The sequence below is a fragment of the Platalea leucorodia genome (genome assembly GCF_965183815.1).
Source record: "Platalea leucorodia genome assembly, chromosome: 1".
In the NCBI taxonomy this organism is placed as follows: Eukaryota; Metazoa; Chordata; class Aves; order Pelecaniformes; family Threskiornithidae; genus Platalea; species Platalea leucorodia.
The window spans coordinates 104,360,634-104,383,092 of NC_138823.1; the positions used below are offsets into that span (position 1 = coordinate 104,360,634).

Below are 22,459 nucleotides of genomic sequence, written 5' to 3' on the forward strand. Positions count from 1 at the left end.
CAAGATTCTGAGACAGCAGAGACCGCAATCAAACAATACAGCATCTGATTCTGAGAATAATGAGAAATGATATAACAATCATAAGATTAAATTAAGGGAATTTCATAGGACACTGCAATAAATGGAAATGGTTTTATCAGGTCTGGAGAACACTTAAACATTAAGATAAATTTAAAAACTTTGCTAAGAAATGCATTTGGGAACAGATACATGTAACTTCTTTTCAGAAGATCAAAAGTACCCAGTTTGTTTACCCACTCCTCATCTCTTTTCCACACTACTCAGTTTGTGTACCTACTGCTCATCTCCTGCCAAGTAGTTTAAACTATACGCATCTTTTTTTTTTGCATGACACAATTTGCACTAGGCTGCTGGTCCAAGACTAAGATGACACAGGTAACATGCAAGATACTACAGTGAATATTAAGTACACCTGTGCTCCAGAACTGAGTTACAAGTATGATGATAAATAATACACTCTTTGACTCTGAAGATGTTTTTAAGGTCACAAGCATATATGGGGGGGGGGGGGGGGGGGGAAGCACAAAATGCTTCACAGATTTTTAATAAAAAGGTCATTGCTAAATTTATGTATTATGCTTAAAATTGTTACTTGACAAAAACAGTGATACAGTAATACCAAAACCAACTTTCTTCCATATGATGAACAAAAACCTCTTTGAAGAGGCACAAAAATCTATTTGGGGCTGTCACCACAATGTTGCATCACTAAACAAAACCTTTTTTTTGCATCACTGGAGGAAAAAAAAAAAAAAAAAAAAAGAGAGAGCTTAGAAATAGCCACACGTTGCCTTCCACTCAGCATTATTTTAAAATAACAACTTTCATGTAGAGATTGTGACAAAAAAAAAACAAAAAAACAAAAAAACACCACAAAAAAAACCCAAAAAACCCAAGAAATTAAGTTTAGCATAACCAGAGAGAGCTTCAGAATCTTTATGGATTCAGTCAATAAATTACTACGAAGTAACACACTAGAGCACATCAGCATTAATCACGCGCCTACTGTTTGCAAAGCAAAACTAAGTGGACTAGCTCCATTTGCCAAGCGCAGGGGTGCTAGGACATGCCCGCAGCCAGCTCGCCGGCTCTCACACTGGAACTTCTGTGGTGTCAAAGTTATAAACACAGTAAGATTTCATCTTCACTGTATCTTCATTACTGAGCAATTAAATGTGACATCAGAATGTATAAAAAAGGCACAGCTAAACCTAAGGTCTTAAAATTTCTTCTTCAGGCTCATCAAGTCATAGCAAGCAGCCTAGTCCTACGGCACAGTTGAAAACACATATCCAAAAAAATACCCTCCAAAAACCCACCACTTTTTTTTTTTAACTAGGTTTTCATCTCAGTAGACTTGAACTTTTACTTTTTTACTGAAAATTCACTTTAAAAACATAAACTCTTTGTTTGGGTTTTTGGAATTTGGTTGCTGGCATTTATCACAAGTAGTACTTCCTGGGAAGTATCTAGTCACATCTTGCAATTTTAAAAAGAGTTTACATGATAATTCAATTTTGATGTAAAAAATGCATTAAGCTGGAAGTTCATAAACAGTAATACATAAATGAATTCAACACAGCGTCATTGGATGTTAACCACAGAAAAACAATTAGAAAGCCTTACCTGTTTACATGCTTGCCGACATTCCACAGCAATAGCTAGCTCACAGCACCCTAAACCAACCCACCCGTCAGACTTCTTCAACACTCCTTTGAAAATAAGATGACAGTACATATGACAGTAGAAAGAGAAACTAAGCCATCATTTTCCCTTTCCTCCCCATGAGTCAGTTACTTGTCAAATTTGATAATCCTGTTCTCATTCAAGAAGCCTATCTACAGATTGCATTTTTATTGGAATTTATGAAGCCATTCCAAACCAACTTTAAGCAAGAAAAGAGCAAGTCTGTGCCTTAATAAATGCTGAACTTGGCAATTATGAAGTACCTTCTATGCACCGAGTCTAAAGATGCTTTATGCAAACTATTTTATACATTCACTAGAAGTATCAGTTTGATAATTTATCTAATCTGAAATATAAACAACAGAAACCACCAGGGAAAAAAACCTCATTAAAACTAACAACATTACCTCCTACAGACACATCCTCTTGTTGGTTTCAATAGCATATTTTTCTATCAACTTTGTCAACGCAGAATATGTTTCTTACTTTTTCTTCAAGCTTCCTGTACTGGTTTTGGTTGGGATGGAGTTGAATTTCTTCACAATAGCTGGTATGGGGCTATGTTTTGGATTTGTGAGGAAAACAGTGTTGATAACACAGGGATGTGTTAGTTACTGCTGAGCAGTGCTTACAGAGTGTCAAGGCCTTTTCTGCTTTTCATACTGACCCTCCAGCGAGTAGGCTGGGGGTGCCCAAGGAGTTGGGAGAGGGGACAGAGGGGACAGCTGACCCCAGCTGACCAAAAGGACATCCCAGACCATATGACACTGTGCTCAGCAATAACACTGGGCAGGGGGGAGGTTGGCAGGGGCTGCCGTTGCTTGGGGACTGGCTGGGCATCAGTTGGTTGATGGTGATCAACTGTCGTCTTTTGCATAATTTGTTTTTCTTGGGTCCCCCCCCCCCCTTTTTTTTTTTCCCTTCTTCCTTCCATTTTTAAATTATTAAACTGTCTTTATCTCAACCCACGAGTTTTGTCACTTTTACCCTTCTGATTCTCCCCCCTATCCCACTGGCGGGGGAGTGAGCGAGTGGCTGTGTGGTGCTTAGCTGCCTGCCAGGGTTAAACCATGACACCTCCTCTGTAGTTAAGCCCCCCAATAACATGGTTTCATACCCAGAATTATCTCCAATAAAAGTTTCCCATCTCCCTGTCTCTCTTTCCCCAGTTATTGCACTATTCCCATTATCCTCATTACTTACCATAAAGTTACATAGAAAAGCAAATTGCTGCCATAAATTGTTTCATCCTCTTAATCTATTAACAAATATAGATCGTCTGATGTTTTCAAGACATCAGAAATCAAATAAAAGAGGAATGCATTCCTCTATCTATTTCTCACATAACTTTAAAGACAGAAATAATTAAAGGGAAGGTTTAACCTCTGCAGCTGCCCAGCAGCTGTGGCAAATTTGCTACACTCTTTTCTTAGGGCAGGGGGTGGAATTATTTAGGTCAAATGAACCACTCATTTTTGTTATGAATATTTTAAAAATAAAGCAGTATTTTAGGACATGCACAAACTACATCCTTTATGTAGAAATAAAAAGTACAAAGTAAAAGAATCAACCACGTAATTTAAAAAAATGCTCTTAAGCCTAGTAGAAATACCTATTTGGAAAAGCCACATGGAATGTCCAGCTTTAAAAAAAGGAAGCGAAAGAGCTAGGAGTGAAAACCAGTGAGCTTAAATTCCAATGCTAAGAAAATATTGGGAAAAAAGTCATTAAAAATCATTGCAATCAATGGAAAACAATCACCGGTAGGTATTTATCATGAACAAAATTGCCTTTAAAATACACTTTGTTGGCTTTACAAACATGGGTGGCATAGAAATTCTTACCAGTATCAGTCTTTCATGGCATTCTGATGGGCAAATTAAGAAAATACACTAATCGTAAATTCATAAAGGACAAGCAAAATCTTTAGCTAAATTAACATATTTTCACAGCAAATTAAAATATTAATTATGTTTGTTAAAATGCAAATTAAAACCTTTATGCTTGACACAAGCAAGGCAGCAGGATTGCACAGCGGGTGGAAGGAGCAGAGAGGCAAAGGTGAAAGCTTTTAGTTGCAGCCTGCATTCTGTCCGTTTGAAGTGGCCGTGTACTACCTGTATGGTCCAGACCTTGCGGAAGCGCTGTAGGCCACTGATTTACAGGTCTTTTTGGAGACTGTCCACATCCTCTTTACATGTATTCAGAGTATTGGCTCACCCTTCCAATTCCAACTAGTTCAAAGCAGCTGTGAAGGCCACAAACAACTGCAAATTCAGCTCACCTTCCATAATTGGGGTATGGAATTAGTTTTTCAGAGATTGAGCATCTTTTCGAAAGTGTTAAAGAGGCGGCTGTTGTGCAAATATCACTAGTTTGTAATCAATGTTCAAAAATCTGGAATTTGACGCATTGTTTTACACTAATTCCAAAAGATAATGCATGTCTACATGGAAGTCACGCACATACGTTTAACGTTGTATGTACAGTTAATTGCCAAATCAACTACCCACCACATTCTATTTTAGGCCCAAATAATGCAGCAGTTGTTTCTGTACAACATTCATATGTGGAGCTATACGCAGACTCCTTTCAATCAAAACAGTAATGTTTGGTAGAATATTTATTAGTAGGATTGATATTGTAAGGTATAAGCAATCTAAAAAATGTAAAAGAAATATCATGTGCAATATGAAAACAAGATTTCCAGAAATCTCTGCTGTAATAACCAGCTATATCCAGGAAAAACACATGATAAATACAGCTGTACAGCTTTAGGGGCAATGTCGCCACTGAATAGTCACCAGTGAATCACCACTGAATAATCAAGCATCCGTATTTTGTGCAATACAGAGCCTGTGGTTTTCAGACATACTTTTACCGGAACTAAACTGTGCTAGAAGAATGAAACAATCTACAAACACATGCCAAATTAAGAACGTTGATAAGTTTCAGCCGTAGTTAGCATTTTCTTGGCAAGGGGCCCTCTCCCCAGGATATTTATGAGTAGCAGACAAGCTTGCAGAGAAAAAAATTGATGTCACATCTTCAAAAAACATTGAACTGCAATTTTAATACAGCAACTTACAAATTAATTTTGTAGTCAAGGTAATTAAAACGCGTGCATTTCTAGATGAAAATACACCTTCAGTGCACAATTAATTGACTGGAATCCATAGTTCTGGTTATTCACCAAATTAACTGATAAAGTACAACACAAATCCCTGAACTACAAAAGATCGTCTAGTTGCATAACACAGGCTCTTGTCCCGCATCTCCTCCAAAACGTTTCCAGAAGCCACATCACATTAGTGAGATGACTTACAACACACACACACACACACACACACATTTTTCTTCCTTATTATAAACATTTTACTGCAGTCTCCACAAGAGTATTGAAGTCAGAAACAGAGGTAAAAAGCTGCATAAACATGAAAAATTAGAAAGTCGTACATTTATTTTGCGATGAGAGAAACATTCTACATTCTGAAAATATCTGAGAAATGCTGGATCACCATGATCCCTAGGAAACTGGGGAGGAAAACTAAAAGCAAGATGGAAAAAGAAGAAAGTGAAAAACAACTGGGCTTCTCATGTTCAAGAGTTGCATGTGTCAGAAGGGTGCAAGAAAGCCCAAATCAGAATTCTGTTGTCTCTTTGAAGTCTTTTACAATCTGCTTACAGAAAATGATAAAGCTTAAAATCAGAACATAGTTATTCAAGTTGCTGGGTTTGCTCTCCGCACCCGCCCCCCAGCTGGGGGTCCCTCAATCATCTTCTGTAGGCAGTTTCTTGAACAGTATCGTGTGTGTATGGTCATAAAGAAACTTGAATTTCCCAGATAAATCCCCCAAAATAACACATGTTCTGTAGGCCTACTGGATTTAATAAACAAACATTGACGAACTAATGATACTTGCCTTCAGAAAACATGAAAAAATGATTTTGTTTTGGAGAATACTTACATTCGTGAGCATCTAGTCAAGTATTTAAGGCTTACAACACTGTCTTGGCAAGGACAATAAAACAGGACTTAGAGCGTGAGCCATAAAAGAAAGTTAACAGAGGACCATCATGATGGGTTTAAGGAAGTGGAAACAAATGCGAAAAAGAATGGTAGCTCAAGTGGTAGCTATGAGAATTTTAACGTTTTAAGGTAACTATCGTGATGAAGTTACAGATGAATCAAACAATTTCTAAATTTTAACACAGGTCAGTAATATCAAGTTGCTGTGGGGAAAGAATGGAAGAGGAGAAAACACAAACTATAATGAAAATACACAAAGGATATATCAAGCAGCAAATTATAAGGCAGAGCGCCAAATTATTTAGTATATATGTTATGTTATGACATGATGCCATTGAAACCCATATGCAAAAGAGGTTTCTACCTGCATTCTTAACTAAACTGCCAGGCATGTCGTACAGCTGTTAAGAAAGAAAATAACTATCAGTCATCTGTTTATCTAGTCAATATTCTGCAACTGTCCATGATAACGCCAATGTTGGGAGGGTGGTATACAGTTTCATCATAGTGCGTGTGTGTGTGAAAACATATTGTGGCTGCTGTACTATGAAAAATCAGAGATGCTGATCCAGCCACAATTCAGTTTGTGGCCCTATTCTAAACTCTGTTATGAAATACTTTCTGTACTGAGGGCAGTCAAAGGGGAGAAAAATCAGAAAGAAAACCACAGAATCACTGAGGTTGGAAGAAACGTCTGGAGATTGTTTAGTCCAACCTCCCTGCTCAAAGCAAGGTCAGCTAGAGCAGACTGTCCAGGACCATGCCCAATAAGGTTTTGAATACCTCCACAGATGGAAACTCCAAAACCTCTCTGAGCAACCTCTTCCACTGTTCAAGCATCCTTACAGTAAAAAAGTTTTTTCTTATGTTTAAATGGAAGTTACCGTTGTTCAATCTGTGCTCACTGCCTCTTGTCCTGCCACTGGATACCACTGAGAAGGGCATGGCTCCATCTTCTTTACACTCTTCCATCAGATAATCATACATATTGATAAAATCCACACCCCTCAGCTTTCTCTTCTTGACAATGGTAACCAATCCCAGCTCTCTCGGCCTGTCGTCATAGATGTTCCAGTTCCTTCATCATCTTGAAGTGGCTCTTTGCCACCTGTTCCAGTGTGTTCGTATCCTTCTTGTACTGAGATGCCCAGAACTGGACACAGTATCCCTGATGTGGTCTCATTAATGCTGAGCAGAGGGGAACGATCACCTCCCTTCATCTGCCGGCAACACTCTCCCTAATGCAGCCTGGGTGCTGTTGGCCGCCTTTGCTACAAGGGCACATGGCTGGATCATGTTCCACTTGCTGTCCACCAGGATTCCCAGGTATGTTTCTACAAAGCTCCTTTCCAGCTGGTCAGCCTCCTGCGTGCTGTGGAGCACAGGGCCTTCACCAGGTGCAGGACTTTGCATTTCCTTTTTTGGAACTTCATGAAGTTCCTGTCTGCCTATTTCTCCGGCTTGTCAGCAGCCCTCTGAATGGCAGCACAACTACCTGGTCTAGCAACCGCTCCCCTCAGTTTTGTATCACCTGCAAATACACTGAGGGTGCACTCTGTCCCATCATTCATGAAGATGTTAAATAGGACTAGACTCAGCATCAATGCCTGGGATGCTGACCTCCAGCTGGACTCCATGCCACTGATCACAAACCTTTGAGCCCAGCAGGTCAGCCAGTTTTCAATCCACCTCCACTGTTCACTTATCCAGCCCACGCTTCATCAGTTTGTCTATAAGGATGTTTTAAAAAACAGCGCTGAAAGCCTTACTAAAGTTGAGGTAGACAACATCCACTGCTCTCCCCTCATCTAACAAGCCAGTCGTCTCATCATAGAGGGTTATCAGGTTGGTTAAGCACTATTTCCCCTTCATAAATCCACGCTGACTATAACCAATTACCTCCTTGTCCTTGATGTGTTTGGAAATGGTTTGCAGGAAGATCTGCTCCATTACGTTCCCAGGCTTTGAGGTAAGACTGGCCAGCCTGTAGTTCCTCTGGTCCTCCTTGACCTTTTTACAGGCAGAACTGACATTTGCTTTCTTCCAGTCCTCAGCATCCTCTCTCAACAGCCATGACCTTTCAGAGATTATCGAGAGTGACCTTGCAATGACATTAGCCAACTCCCTCAGCACTTGTAAGGGTACCCATCAGGTCCCATTGACTTGTGTTCAGTTTGCTTAAGTATTACCTAACCTGATCCTCCCTCCATCAAGTGCAAGTCTTCCTTGCTCCGGACTTTACCACTGATCTCAGGGATCTGGCATTCCTGAAGGCTCATCTTACCAGTAAAGACTGAGGCAAAGGCAGCAATGGCCTTTTTAATGTCATTTGTCAGCAGGCTTCCTGCCCCATTCAGCAGCAGGCCCTTGTTTTCCTAGTCTTCCTTTTGCTGCTGCTGTAGTTAAAAAAAACAGCGCAGCTTTCTAGCTGTCCTTCACATACCTCACCAGGATCAACTCCAGATAGGCTCTCACTTTTCTAACCCCATCATGCATAACTGGAGCTTGGATAAGGTGATCCTTGAAAATCAACCAGCTCTCTTGGACTCCTCTCCAGGGCGGTATCCCATGGGATTCTTCCAAGCAGATTGCCTGTGCCCTCCTGTGTTGTTCTTCAAAAGGTACCAGAGTGATTATATATAGTTGCCCATGAGCATCAGGGCCTGTGAACATGAGACGACTTCCAGTTGTATGAAGAAGGTCTCATCTACTACTTCTTCTTGATCAGGCAGCCTGTAGCTGACACCCACATCACCCCCCATGTTGGGCTGCTCACTAGTATGTTGACATGCCCACACTATGCCACTCATATGCCCACGTGCTATTCTCAGCGGGCTCATCGTCCATCCCCAGACAGAGCTCCATGCATGCCAGCTGCCCTTTATGTGAGAGTGTAACTCCCTCTCCTCACCTTCCCGGCCTGTCCTTCCTGTACCTGTCCATCACAGCACTCCTGCCATGGGAGCCTTCCTGCTACGTCTCTGTGACCCCGATAAAATCATAACCCTGTAACTGCACATAGACTTCTGACTCCTCCTGTTTGTTCCCCGTGCTGCGTGCACTAGCGTAGAGGGACCTCACAGAGGCACTCAGTTGCACTGACTTCCCAGAAAGGGAATAAGAGCTTCCTCTAGAATGCTGTCCTGCATACACCACACCATTAATTTACAAAATCCTATAGTGCATGGAATCACTGCAGAATACTTAATTTTAAAAGTGGCTCGCATTGAAGAAGAAAACAGTAACATAATTTCACATGCAAGAAGAATGAAAAGTGACTGGCTTTGTGCAGGTACAAAGTTCAGGATACAAGCTCAGGATACTACAACAAGATTTCACTTTTATCACAGGACTAAACTATGATTTACAGCACCATTGAAGAAGTGATTTTTTTCCACAAATCAGAGGGTAGTAGCATCCTACCATAAAGGCACTGAAGAAGCCACACACCAGTTTAGAAAGTACAGGAAGACAATTTGGAAGTGGTTCATTAACAAAGATTTCCAATGCTTTTTCACTTACTTACACAAACCTAACATTCAAAATAAAGTACGCATTTCTCACTTGCAGTAAAAGCATTGCCACTCATTTGTACACAGCTACTCAGCTTCAATGAAGATTAGATATCATCTACAGCTAAAAATTTATCAGGTTTTAGATGGGACAGAAGCACTGTAACTCCAAAAGATATTATTGGTTAAGTAAAACTAGCAAAATATAACACAGCAAGTCTCTTTGCATGCACTGGCATCAACAGCTTGCCTCTGAAGTGGGGTGGGGGGCAAGTCTGAGCAGATGCCATAAAACTGTTACAGCCTCCTCTTTCCTCACTACCACTTTTTCAACCATAGCATGATAATTTCACTCAAAGTCTTTTAGAAATGACATATGATACAATAGTACTAGTTAAGTCTAATTTAATCTATTTTTGACTTCTCCTTTTAACATGAGAGTCCTGTCTTGTGATTTATGCTTTAACTTTCTAAATCCACCTATACCAAGCAGTTTGGTTCTTGATCTGAGCCTCTGCACTTCTTAAACTGTTTGTCTAGTTCTTACTGTTTCCCTGTTACTCAGTTTTTTTCCAAATTATACTGCATCTAGAGCAAAGTTGCAATAATCCATGATTTTATACATCAGGCTAAGGTAAACTGAAAATAAAAATAATAGAAAACCTTTAAAGGAAAGAAACTTTGATATTTCTTGGATGTGTGACAGAAGCACACATGTTTAATCATACAAACATATTAAAAATTTTCTAACTAGGAAAAAAAAAGAAGTGTTAAAAAAAAAAAGGCACAGGTAACCCAGTTCAGACTAAAGGAAACTAGTCCTTTTAGTTTATAAGGGAAGCATAATGAAAGTTAAATTATCATGAAATCTATAGGTACAGGTGGTAGACACAACATCAAAACATGCATATGGTGAAAAAGCAACACGATTCAATAGTAAGCTAGTATTTCTTACCTGGCAAAGAAGAATTTATACAACCCCACACTTCTCCCTGAAAAGTAAAATGCAATTAAGCAAAAGTAAGTCTACAGGAGTCTTAAGAGTTTCTAGCAGACACAAACCAGCATTTCCAGCATTTTTGCCCTGGGTTTTAAATATCCTGTTGGAAGAATTCTTATGTTTAAAACATCTTTTGAAGAAGCGCTATGTGATATAAGTTGAGTATCACTTGGCTTTGTCGGGAAGGCTGCTATCTAGAGTATGGACCCAGCAGCAGTTATTTTTGTAGGTGCAGAACATGCTGTGATTACCTGGAATATGCTAGCTAGTCAACTTTCTCGACCAGTGTTTAGAGAACTAAGTAGCAACTATTTAGACAAAGAAAAAGATTCATCTAGGACCAAGATCTGTGGAGAAGCTTATTGCCCTAGCACTCCTTTCCACCACCTTAAAAAAAACCCCAAACAACACATATAACTACACACAAAACAAAAGAAAGAGGTTTTAAGGTACCCCAGAGACCAGAGAAATGTAGCTTCACAGAAAGACAGATACGTGGAAGAAAGAGTTGTATAAGTGAAGTTTACTAACATGGAAAGTTACAATAGGGATCTGTTGGGTTCACCCCAACTGCAAAGCACTTCTGGTCCTAAGCACAGGTTCTGCTAAATGACCTAAGTGCCTGATGGTATTAGGCAGAATAATTCTGTAAATGTTGGTTTGGTTGGTTTTTTTTTTTTTTTTTTTTTTTTTTTTTTTTTTTTCAGAAAAAACAAGGTGAAGAGCTTACCAAAGAGTTGCTATCCCGCTCTCTCCCATTACTGCTATTACTGAGACTACTGGCCAAGCTGACTATGGGGGATTCTTTACACTGGGGCTAGTATAAAAGAAATCTCAGGTCAGACGCCAGTCTGCCACAGGTACTGAAGTTACCCACCCAATAAGTTACAAATGTCCTGGAAGAAGGAGGTTCAGGCAGCAGAGGAAGAATTCCATCTAAGATATGAATTTTAGTTCAACGGTCAGAAACAAGTATATATTGCAATTACAGTGGGTGCACTGTGTTAGAAGCCTGAAGAATTAAGAACTATGAGAATTGCTATACACTGTATGCTAGATGTTTAACATCCTGCAACTGGAGTCTTAGAACACTTAGACAACATGATCACAGTATAGTATTTAAAATGACAAGAGTACAGAAAAGCCTTGAAGGATTACATTTTAGTATTTTAGTACAATGTTATTGAATTCAATATTTTTTAAGCAAGCACTAGGAAAACCTTAATTAGATGAAATCAGAGGAAAATTCTGCAGAGAGTAAGAAGGCAAATGACAAGTCTTAAGGGGTGTATTTGGTTTACGTGGCAAGGTTTTTGTAGCGGAGGGGTCTGCAGGTGTGGCTTCTGTGAGAAGATGCCAGAAGCTTCCCCCATGTCCAAGAGAGCCAGTTCCAGCCGGCTCCAAGATGGACCGGCCGCTGGCCAAGGCCAAGCCAATCAGCGACAGTGCTAGCACCGCTGTGATAACATATTTAAGAAAGGGTAAAAACTGCTGTGCAACAGCAGCCGGGAGAGAGAATATGTGAGAGACAAGCTGCAGACACCAAGGTCAGCGAAGAAGGAGGGGGAGGAGGTGCTCCAGGTGCCAGAGCAGAGCTTCCCCTGCAGCCGGTGGTGAACCCCACACTGCAGCAGCTGGATGTGCCCTGAAGGAAGCTGCAGCCCATGGAGAGCCCTGTGGCCCTGTGGAGAGCAGCCCCCACTGGAGCAGGTTTTCTGGCAGGACCTGCGACCCCATGAAGAGGAGCCCACACTGGAGCAGGTTTCCTGGCAGGACTTGTGGCCCCGCAGGAGACCCACACTGGAGCAGTCTGTTCCTGAAGGACTGCATCCCGTGGAAAGGACACACGTTGGAGCAGTTAGTCTAGAACTGCAGTGCATGGGAAGGACCCACACTGGAAAACTTCATGGAGGACTGTCTCCTCTGGGAGGGACCCCATGCTGGAGCAGGGGAAGAGCACGAGAAGGAAGGAGTGGCAGAGTTAACGTGCAATGAACTGACTGCAACCCCCATTCCCTGTCTCCCTGCGCCGCTCAGGGGGAGGAGGTAGAGAATTCGGGAGTAAATTTGGGAGTAAAGTTAAGCCCCGGAAGAAGGCAGGGGTGGGGGGAAGGTGTTTTTAGATTTGTTCTCATTTCTCATTATCCTACTCTGACCTGTTAATTGGCAATAAATTAAAATTAATTTCCCTGAGTTGAGTCTGTTTTGCCCATGACAGTAATTGGTGAGTGATCCCTCCCTGTCCTTATCTCAACCCATGAGCCTTTCGTCATATTTTCTCTCCCCTGTCCAGTGAGGAGGGGGCGTGATCAGAGTGGCTTGGTGGGCACCTGGTGTGCAGCCAAGGTCAACTCACCACAAAGGGCTTTAAATGAAAGAGTGTTGAACACTTTAAGACAAAATGAAAAGTTCAATTCAACCACACTGAAACAGCAACCCATATTGTCATGCAATGATTCTGTCATCACAGAAATTAATGACTTTCTAAAGTCGCAATGGATCCTAATGATCTAAAACTGTCCTCCTCTGTATTTGTGGGAGTTTCCCACTTAGATAAGAGTCAAAGTTAGCTCAACAGAAACGGGTAAAAAGCTGCTACTTCTACTAGTTCCGCCCCATTGATTCAGGTGACTTCCTTTATTTCATGAGAAGGTTGGACTCGATGATCTTAAGGGTCTTTTCCAACCTAAATGACTCTATGATTCTAAGATAAAATTGCCTCTTGTGTTGGCAGTTACTGTATTACTTAATAGCAGGCAATACCCTTTCTATCATATTACCTGAAGGAATGTAGACAACATAATGTCTGTAACCAGTGCTCCAGAAAACAGACCATCTGATTAAATTCATAACCTATCCGCTCATCTGTGGAATGTCACTAGAACACGCCTCTCCAATAAAGACAAGTGGTATCTGAAAACAGCAAATATGGTATTAAGTTGAACTGTTAACTATTTTATATCCAGATGTCTTTTAAAAAGTTTATAAATATTACCAGTTCAGCGATATTAATTTAAGACACACACTTGACAGTAAAGTTGCCATCTTTATAAAAGATGGTAATTAGGACTTAAAAAAAATCATTCTGTCAATCGTTTTCCCCCTTTCAGACACTCTCCAATCCTGTCTTCTAAAAATGCACTCCTCTACTATACCGATAGATCCTACTCTTCCTAGCAGGGAACAGAAGATAAAGAAAACCAGTACCAAAACAAATGCTATTCACCACTTTGATATGTTTTCATGCCACAGGTTTTACTCATACCATCAGCTGTCTATAACTTTCCAAGACCTCAGAGCTGATGATACACACAAACAAAACACTGAAAAAACATACTTTTGACACACAGGAAGAAAGAATCTATGAGCAAACACACTCTTGCAAAGTTGCTTATAAAATGTTGTTCTCAGATTTACTACTCCTACATATTGCCCATTTGAGCTGAGTACATGTTTCAGGCTAGCTGGAAACAGTATTGATATTGTTTAGAAGTAACAAAAATTACAAGAAGCAAGCAGACCTTTCTGACAGCGAATGTATCGAGATATTCTAAGTTGCCAAGAGATAAGACTCCAGAATTCACAGTCTGAACGATAGTGCTTACCTCTTCCCCGATTAGATCATCTCTAAGACAGGGAACAGATTACATTCTTCATTTTTTTAGTCATGCACTAGAGAACTTTTAGGAAACCATAATCTTAGTTATTCAATAAAAGTATTACTTCAGTTTGTCAGATATGGCCGTAAACCACTCAGAGCAGCTTTGAGGGTCTCCTTGCCTTAGCCCAACCAAGACCTCACAGCTTTTTCCCATACACAAGCTGGAACACATGATCTACTTTAAATCGCTGCCATCAACATCCAAGTGACAATCACCCAGCATGATTTTTTTACAACATAGGTCAGATTTTCATTGCATTTCATAGCTTACACAACCAGGACACCTAGCAAAATTGTCAAGTCCCCTCTTATTGCAAGTAGCGTAATACATGATGGCTTTACAAAAAAAAAAAAAAAAAAAAAATCCTACTTTGAGGATCAAATCTCATTATAAGAATTTTTCTGCTCCTCATAACAAGGAAGAAAAAGCTTGAAGATACACACACATGTTCTACCAGCTCAAAACTCAGTGAGTAAATAAAATACAAGTAATTTTAAAACCTTATTTTTGCAAGCAAAACTTTGTTAATATAAGATTAGTTGCTTTGTTTTCTTTAATTAAAAACTAGCAAGCCTTACCATTGATTCTGGACAATACTCAGGTGCTCGCTGCAGTAAGTGCTTCAAACGGGAATCACTCTTAGAAGACAAAATCTGTTAGAAACAAAACACAGCTTAAAACATACAGAATGTAACTACACATTGAATACTTCTTTCAATTGATTTCATCATTTTTAGTTTCACTGCTATCTACCCTTAGACAACTTTGGCTAACAGTTAATATGTAAACAATGCAAAGTTAAGATTTTCTTTTATAGATCTATAGTCTTCCAAATATGTTTTACTTTTTACGAAGAAGGATTTCTTGTATTTAGAAGTGAATGAGAATTTCCTCCTCAAACACTTCAATCAAAAAGTTTCTATTGAATAGGCAGTGTGAAAAACATAGAGGATTTCTGCCCCACATATCAAAATATTATACAACTTTATTTACTTAATTAACCTTCTGCTACAGGTTACATGACCTCAGGCAACTAAACTCTTTCCAAAAAAACCCTGAAACAAGTAATTTTTGTGGAACAAAGATGAACAAAACCTAGATTACTTAAAGAGACTATCAAAACTAACAGGGGAATGAATACTATGCACAGCAGAGCAAGATCGAGTTAAGCACCACCTAAGCAAACTGAACCGGTGGAACATGGATGGGACGGGTGGGCTACAAGGTGGGCAGCAAACTGCCTCGACAGTAGGGCTCAAAGACTAGCAGTCAGCAGTTCAGTGTCTAAGTGATGGCCACTTAGAAGTGGTATAATACAGGAGTCAAACCAATACTGTTAATGGCTTTACTAGCAAGCCAGACAATGGGACAGAAAAAATCCTCAGCAGGTGGGCAGATGAGCCTAAACTGGGAGCTGTCATCAATATACTGGAGGGTGGAGCCGCCACTCAGATGCATTTCAACAGGCTGTAGCAATGGGCTGACAGGAAACTCGAGCAGTTCAACAAAGGCAAACAGAGAATCCTGCAGCTGAAACGGAATAACCCCATGCAACAGTACAGGCCGGGTGCCCACCAGCTAGAAAGCAGCTTTGCAGAAAAGGGTGCTGGGGCCTGGTGGATGACAAGTTGAACATGGGTCAGCAGTGCACTGATGCACTACTGAAAGCTAACAGCATGCTGCACGTCATTAACAGCAGCACTGCCAGCAGGTTAAAGGAAGATGACCATTCTCTTCTATTAGGCACTGATGAGGCCACGTCTGTAATACCAAACCCAGTTTTGTGCCACCCCTGTGCAAGGAACATTATTGATGAACTTCAGAGAGTCCAGTAGAAGGCCACAAAGGATGCTGGACTTTATGACATACCAAGGCCAAGGTAAAAGAATCTGTTCAAACTGAAGAAGGGTTAAGAGGGAGTAGGGGGGATTTAAATTCCTGTCTTCCAGTACCTGAAGATGGATTACAGAAAAGGCAAGTCAGACTGTTCTCAGAGCTGCACAGTGGAAGGATGAGCTGCGAAAGTAACAAGTTGCACCAAGAGACATTCTGACTGGATGCAAAGGAAAAAAAAGTCTTCACCATGAGAACAGTCAAGTGCTGGAACAGATTCCCCAGAGAGGCTGTGGAAAGCCCATCCTTGAGGATATTCAAAACTTGACTAACAAGATCGTGAGCAATCTGATTTAATTTTGAAGCTAGCACCTCTCTGAGCAGGAGGTTAGACAAAATAACTCTTCCAACTTAAATTATTTTGCATAGCTATACTTGGGAAGAAATCTTACCTTACCTTATTGACTTTCATACACAATTCTGAATCATGTAAATTTATCTTTTTTTCCCAGGTGTTTTTCAGACCATTTTGTAGTGTTGCTCATCTCATTTCCTTACAACAGTAGCAATATTTTAACAGTTTATTACAAGATGCCTTTACCTCACTAATCTTTTTGGTGTTGTTTTTGTTGTTGTTTTGGTTTGGTTTTTTTTAAAGTTTCATGGAAGTGTTAACGTAGGTTGAGCTCTCAGCACATTCTAAATTGTTTTCTGGTCCCACATTAATCATGTTTTTAGTTCTTGTTCCTTTAGCAGTCCAATTAAGTAAAACACTTCTAAATTAAAACAAGAAACTGGGCAACAAAAGGGATGGAAACAGACCTATTAATGTGGGATATGAAACTGGAAATTACAGGAATAACTGAAACATGGATGCATTTCAGATCTTTCAGAGGGAGAAATACATTACAGTTCTATTCTAAATTTGCAACACGATAAACTCAGAGAGAGAAAAACAAGAGAACAATAGTGCTGATTTCAGAAATGAGAGCAAAAAAAGAACTGCAGTAGTATTTGGGGTCTTCTGGGGTCATAGAATAATAAAATAATTCAGGTTGGAAGGGATCTCAGAAGATAATTTATTTCAACCTCCTGCTCAAAGCAGGGTCAACTATGAGGCCAGACCACGTTGCTCAGGGTTTTACCCAGTCAGGTTGTGAAAACCTCTGAGGATGGAGAATGCACAGCCTCTGGGTCTTCATGGTGGAAAAGCTCCTCCTTACAACTAGCTGGAACCCTCTGGTTTCAGTTTATGACTGCTCTCACTTGTTCTCCCACTATGTACCACTGTGAAAAGCCTGGCTCTGTCTTCTGAGCAATCTTATTACAGATATTGGAAGGCTGCTCCGAGGTGCTCCTTCTTCCCCAGGCTAAAGGCAGCTCCCTCACCGTCACCAGAGAGGGCATGTGCTCCAGCCCCCGATCACCTTGGTGACTCTCTGCTAACTCATTCCAGTTAACTGATGTCTTTCTTGTAACGGGGGGGGGGGGGGGGGACACGAAACTGGACACAGTATTCAAGATGTGGTCAGCAAGTGCTGACTAAATGGGGAAAATAATTTCTCTAGACCTACTGGCTATGCTCCTGATAATAAAGCCCAGGATGCCTTCTTTATTGTTGGGGTGCACTGCTGGCTCATGTTCAGCTTGCTGTCTGTATACCAGCACCCCTGGGTCCTTTTTCAGCAAATCCGCTCCCTAGAGAATCAATCTCCAACTCATATTGTTGCAAGTGATTCTTTCTTCCCAGGCGCAGGACTTTGCATTTGTCCTTGCTGAATTTCATAAAGTCCCTGCTGACCAATTCCTTCCATCTGTCCAGGTCCCTCTGGATGACAGTCCTGCCATTACAATAATCAACTGTTCCTTCCAGCTTGGTATTGCCTGAAAACTCAACAAGAGTGGAATCTGCCACCTCTTCTAGGTCATTAATAAAGGTGTTAAACAGGACAGGTCCCAGGACAGACCCCTTTGGTATTCCACTTCTGATTAGCCTGCAGGCAGAGAAGGACCCACTAACATCTATCTCTGAGCCTGATTACCAAACTGTTTTTTTTACTCATCTAGTTTTCCATCCATCAAAACCATATTATCCTAAAATGTATACAAAAATACTGAGGGAGACTAAAGTCAACATAAATGACATCCACTCCTTTCCGCTCATCCAGAAATCCAGCCTTGTTATCAAAGGCAATCAGGTTTGTCAGGCATAATTTACCCCTCACATGCTTAGAAATGTGTTCCGAGAGGACTCTGTCCATGATTTTCCCAGGGATTTCAGAGATCATAGAATCATAGAATCGTCAAGGTTGGAAAAGACCCTTAAGATCATCGAGTCCAACCATTAACCTAACACTACCAAGTCCATCTATACCATGTCTTCGAGCACCGTATCTATCTGTTCTTTAAATACCTCCAGGGATGGAGACTCAACCACTTCCCTGGGCAGCCTGTTCCAATGCCTGACTGCCCTCTCAGTGAAGAAGTTTTTCCTAATGTCTAACCTAAACTTCCCCCGGCGCAGCTTGAAGATGTTTCCTCTCGTCCTATCACTTGTTAGTTTGGAGAAGAGACTGACCCCCACCTCGCTACAACCTCCTTTCAGGTAGTTGGAGAGAGCAATAAGGTCTCTCCTCAGCCTCCTCTTCTCCAGACTAAACAACCCCAGCTCCCTCAGCCGCTCCTCATAAGACTTGTGCTCCAGGCCCTTCACCAGCTTCGTTGCCCTTCTCTGGACACGCTCCAGCACCTCGATGTCCTTCTTGTAGTGAGGGGCCCAAAACTGAACACAGTACTCGAGGTGCGGCCTCACCAGTGCTGAGTGCAGGGGCACTATCACCTCCCTGGTCCTGCTGGCCACACTATTCCTGATACAAGCCAGGATGCCATTGGCCCTCTTGGCCACCTGAGCACACTGCTGGCTCATGTTCAGGCGGCTGTCGACCAACACCCCCAGGTCCTTTTCCACCAGGCAGCTCTCCAGCCACTCCTCCCCAAGCTTATAGTGTTGCACGAGGTTTTTGTGATCCTAGTGCAGGACCCGGCACTGAGCCTTGTTGAACCTCATACAGTTGGCCCCAGCCCATCGATCCAGCCTGTCCAGGTCCCCCTGTAGGGCCTTCCTACCCTCCAGCAGATCAACACTTCCACCCAACTTGGTGTCATCTGCAAACTTACTGAGGGTGCACTCAATCCCCTCATCCAGATCATCGATAAAGATATTAAACAAGACTGGCCCCAACACTGAGCCCTGGGGAACACCACCTGATACTGGCCGCCAACTGGATTTGACTCCATTCACCACCACTCTCTGGGCTCGGCCGTCCAGCCAGTTTTTAACCCAGCGTAGACTGCACCCATCCAAGCCGTGAGCAGCCAGCTTCTCCAGGAGAATGCTGTGGGAGACTGTGTCAAAGGCCTTACTAAAGTCCAAGTAGACAACATCCACAGCCTTCCCCTCATCCACCAAATGGGTCACCTTGTCATAGAAGGAGACCAGGTTAGTGAAACAGGATCTCCCTTTCATAAACCCATGCTGGCTGGGCCCGATCCCTCGGTTGTCCCGCACTTGCTGCATAATGGCACTCAAGATGACCTGCTCCATGACCTTCCCCGGCACCGAGGTCAGGCTGACAGGCCTGTAGTTCCTGGGATCCTCCTTCTGACCCTTCTTGTAGAGGGGAGTCACGTTTGCTAGTTTCCAGTCATCCGGGACCTCCCCAGTTGACCAGGACTGCTGATAAATAATGGAGAGAGGCTTGGCAAGCTCCTCTGCCAGCTCCCTCAGTATCCTCAGGTGGATCCCATCTGGGCCCATGGACTTGTGCACATCCAGGTGGAGGAGCAGGTCAGATGACGACTAGTCTGTAGTTTGCTGGATTGAGAACTGTCCTTTGAGATTTTTTTTTTTGTTTGAAGATGGGTACATTATTTGTCCTTTTCCAATCGTTGGGGACCTCCCCCAAGTTCCACAACCTTTCAAAGATGATAGAGAGTAACCCTGCAGTGACACCAGCCAGTTGTCAGTTGAGATGCAGTCTGTCTAGTACCATGGACTTGTATGGGTCAAATTTTCTCAAGTAATTCCTGACTCAACCATCACCTGTTACTCGTAGTACTCCTCCTTGAACCCCATCTCTGTGCACAGAGGACTGGGAGATGTTGTTAACAAAGACTCAGGAAGGAAGGCATTCAGTACCTCTGCCTTATCTGTGTTTGCTGACACTAAATCACGTGCTGCATTCAGCAACAGTTGCACATTTTTCCTTCTTCAGCCTTTAACTACTGCCGTAGCATGTCTTGTTGCCCTTAATACCCTCTGCAAGTCTCAACTCCAGTTCAGCTTGGTCTTTCCCAGTATAACCTTACGTGCCTTGGCATACTTTCCAAATTCCTCTTTTACAACCTTTCCCTGCTTCCACCTTCTCTATACTGCCTTTCTGCATTGAAGCTTGTTCCTGACTTCTCTGTTTAGCCAAGCCAGCCTCTTGAAACATTAAAGTGTTTTCCTGAGGACTGGGATGGACTGTTCTTATGCTTGGAGGAGGATCTGGATAGAGATCTCTGGAGTGGTACAGAGATGAATGCTGCCAGGAACCTTATAATTGTGAAACTTCCCATAAATAAACTTAGGAAAAAAAGTCAATTAAAAAAAGACAGGCCCACTTATTCCTTGCTACAGTATCTGACAGACTTATCAAATAATCGTGAAAAGGAGATGATACTGAAACTAAGCTTGGAATAGTACCTACTAAGAATGCAAAATAATTAAAAGTTTGAATCATGTTAGTTGACAAACAAATCTGTAATCCAAGTTTTCTTTTCCAAAGGGCTCACTTAAAGTAGCGGAATTACTAGTTAGCAGAATTCCTTACTCTTAATCAAGCCTTTTCCCTTAACTGGCAGAAGCAAGGAGAACACCACCAGGTCTCCTGTGCCCTTCACCCTAGCCCCTCAGCTGTAGTTACCTTTTACCAATGCAAGGCCTCCCTCAATAGTATGACCGGTGTCCATGCAGATGAGCAGCGAATGGGTAATAGTCTAAGGGTCAAAAAACCCTTGCAGTTTCTGCAACATCCTAGATCTGAGCCCCTAAAAACCAAACCATCTTAGACAGCAAGTGTCATCTGCAGATGAGTGCTTTCATCCCCTGCAAAGGGAGTCTTTCTCCTGGTGACACTGTTTATAACCAGTTGATTAAGCCAAGATGGCTCCCTGATGGAGCTTGTTCCTCCCCACCTGTTCTAAGGCCTCAAATCTATTCTGTAAGTGTATATCCAAAGACAGGCCAAGACACTTCTTCCTGCTGTCAGGAGTCACAAACTTTCAGTCTCCACTAAGCATAGCCTCTGGCCATCCTTCTTTCCATGCAATGCATAGTTCAGGCTATTGCCCTTGCAGGTTCTCCATGAAGAGCTTGTCTAGCTCCCATTTACACTAAAGCAATGCTTCTATCCTCAGCTTCTTTATCTGACAGTTAAGGAAGCTGACCAGAGCATGACTCCCACAGTTTAAGTGCCATTGACTCAAGCAGAGACACCATCCTTTCCCTGCAGCCCAAGATGGGGATGGACACATTCTTCAACAAGAGCTCCCTCTGGGTCAAGACCTCCAACATGTCATGAGTGGTTGGCCCAGTCAGTGCCAGAGACTGTCCTGCTGGACACAACAGGTGCACACAGTCTCAAGCAGTACATCCTGCTGGCCCTCTCCACAAGAAACATCTGTGTTAACACCCAAATTTCTGTCTGTGCACCTTGGTTGCTGGCATTCCCTAAGCATTAGTTAAATACAAAGATGAGGCACAAGTCTGCTCTCCTTCCCTGCTGTCCTTGGCAAGCAACTTCAATGTTTTATGGCTCAAACTACCAAGTCTAGGAGGAAAACATTTTTTTATTATTATTATTAAATAAATTATCATGTTAGTATGGTACAGTGTGGTGGTACAGACAAGGCAACAAGTGCATTGCAAATATTTTAGAAAAGGTGTTTGGAAAGATGGAAAAAGGCCAATCATTCAGCCAACTCTGTTGCCTTACAGTCACCTCCCATGTAAACCTTCATCCTACAAATTTTATATTTAAGCCAAGGGGATAAGTATCAGATAATACATTCCAAAATGGATTCAACAAAGACAAAGCATTTGAATTGTGCTGTACAAAATGGTTAAGTTACAGAACATGAAAATCAGTAGAAAAATAGTAGACAGCCTCTTCAGCCAGTTTGTTGTTCTATATCAAAGGGTCATTCAGAAAATGCTACCAGCCTGATGTGAAGTAACTAAGACAGCTCCTTATAGGAGAATTTGAGGGGCGCCAGTCTTGCTTTAGACTTCTTATAGACCTTTCACCACAAAGACTCTGAATATGCTGATTATCTGAGTAGAGAGAGATCATCCAGATGAGGTAAAATCAGAGTATCTTACAAAAACCACAGAAAACCCTACACAATAATTAGAACCGGTATAACAGAAATGGAATGAAATTTGACAGTAAAAAGCTCAAGGCCTTTCATGAAGGGCTAAGAGGAATTCACATGATAAACTGGGAACTTCAAACCAATGGAACAGAAGAAAGAATTGGACAGGTTGTTCCAAATGCCCTCTCAATGCAGCTACTAAACCTGCCAATTAAATCTGTTTATATACAGGAACAGATATCCTTCCCTAACTTACACGTAAGTTTTAACACAATTTTTAAGACTGAGTGCTATATTT

General features: G+C 41.7%; 1 protein-coding gene across 2 annotated transcripts in view; it reads right to left on the reverse strand.

Moving 5' to 3' along the window:
- Positions 1-22,459, reverse strand: part of RECK (reversion inducing cysteine rich protein with kazal motifs) — a gene marked incomplete at its 5' end in the record, with an annotated part of 71,827 nt that overhangs the window by 44,233 nt on the left and 5,135 nt on the right. For both annotated transcript variants that reach the window (XM_082305172.1, XM_082305171.1), the window contains 3 exons: positions 1,648-1,733; positions 10,205-10,241; positions 14,490-14,564. In XM_082305172.1, coding sequence (XP_082161298.1) covers positions 1,648-1,733; positions 10,205-10,241; positions 14,490-14,564 — 198 coding nt within the window. The remainder of the gene's footprint in view (positions 1-1,647; positions 1,734-10,204; positions 10,242-14,489; positions 14,565-22,459) is intronic.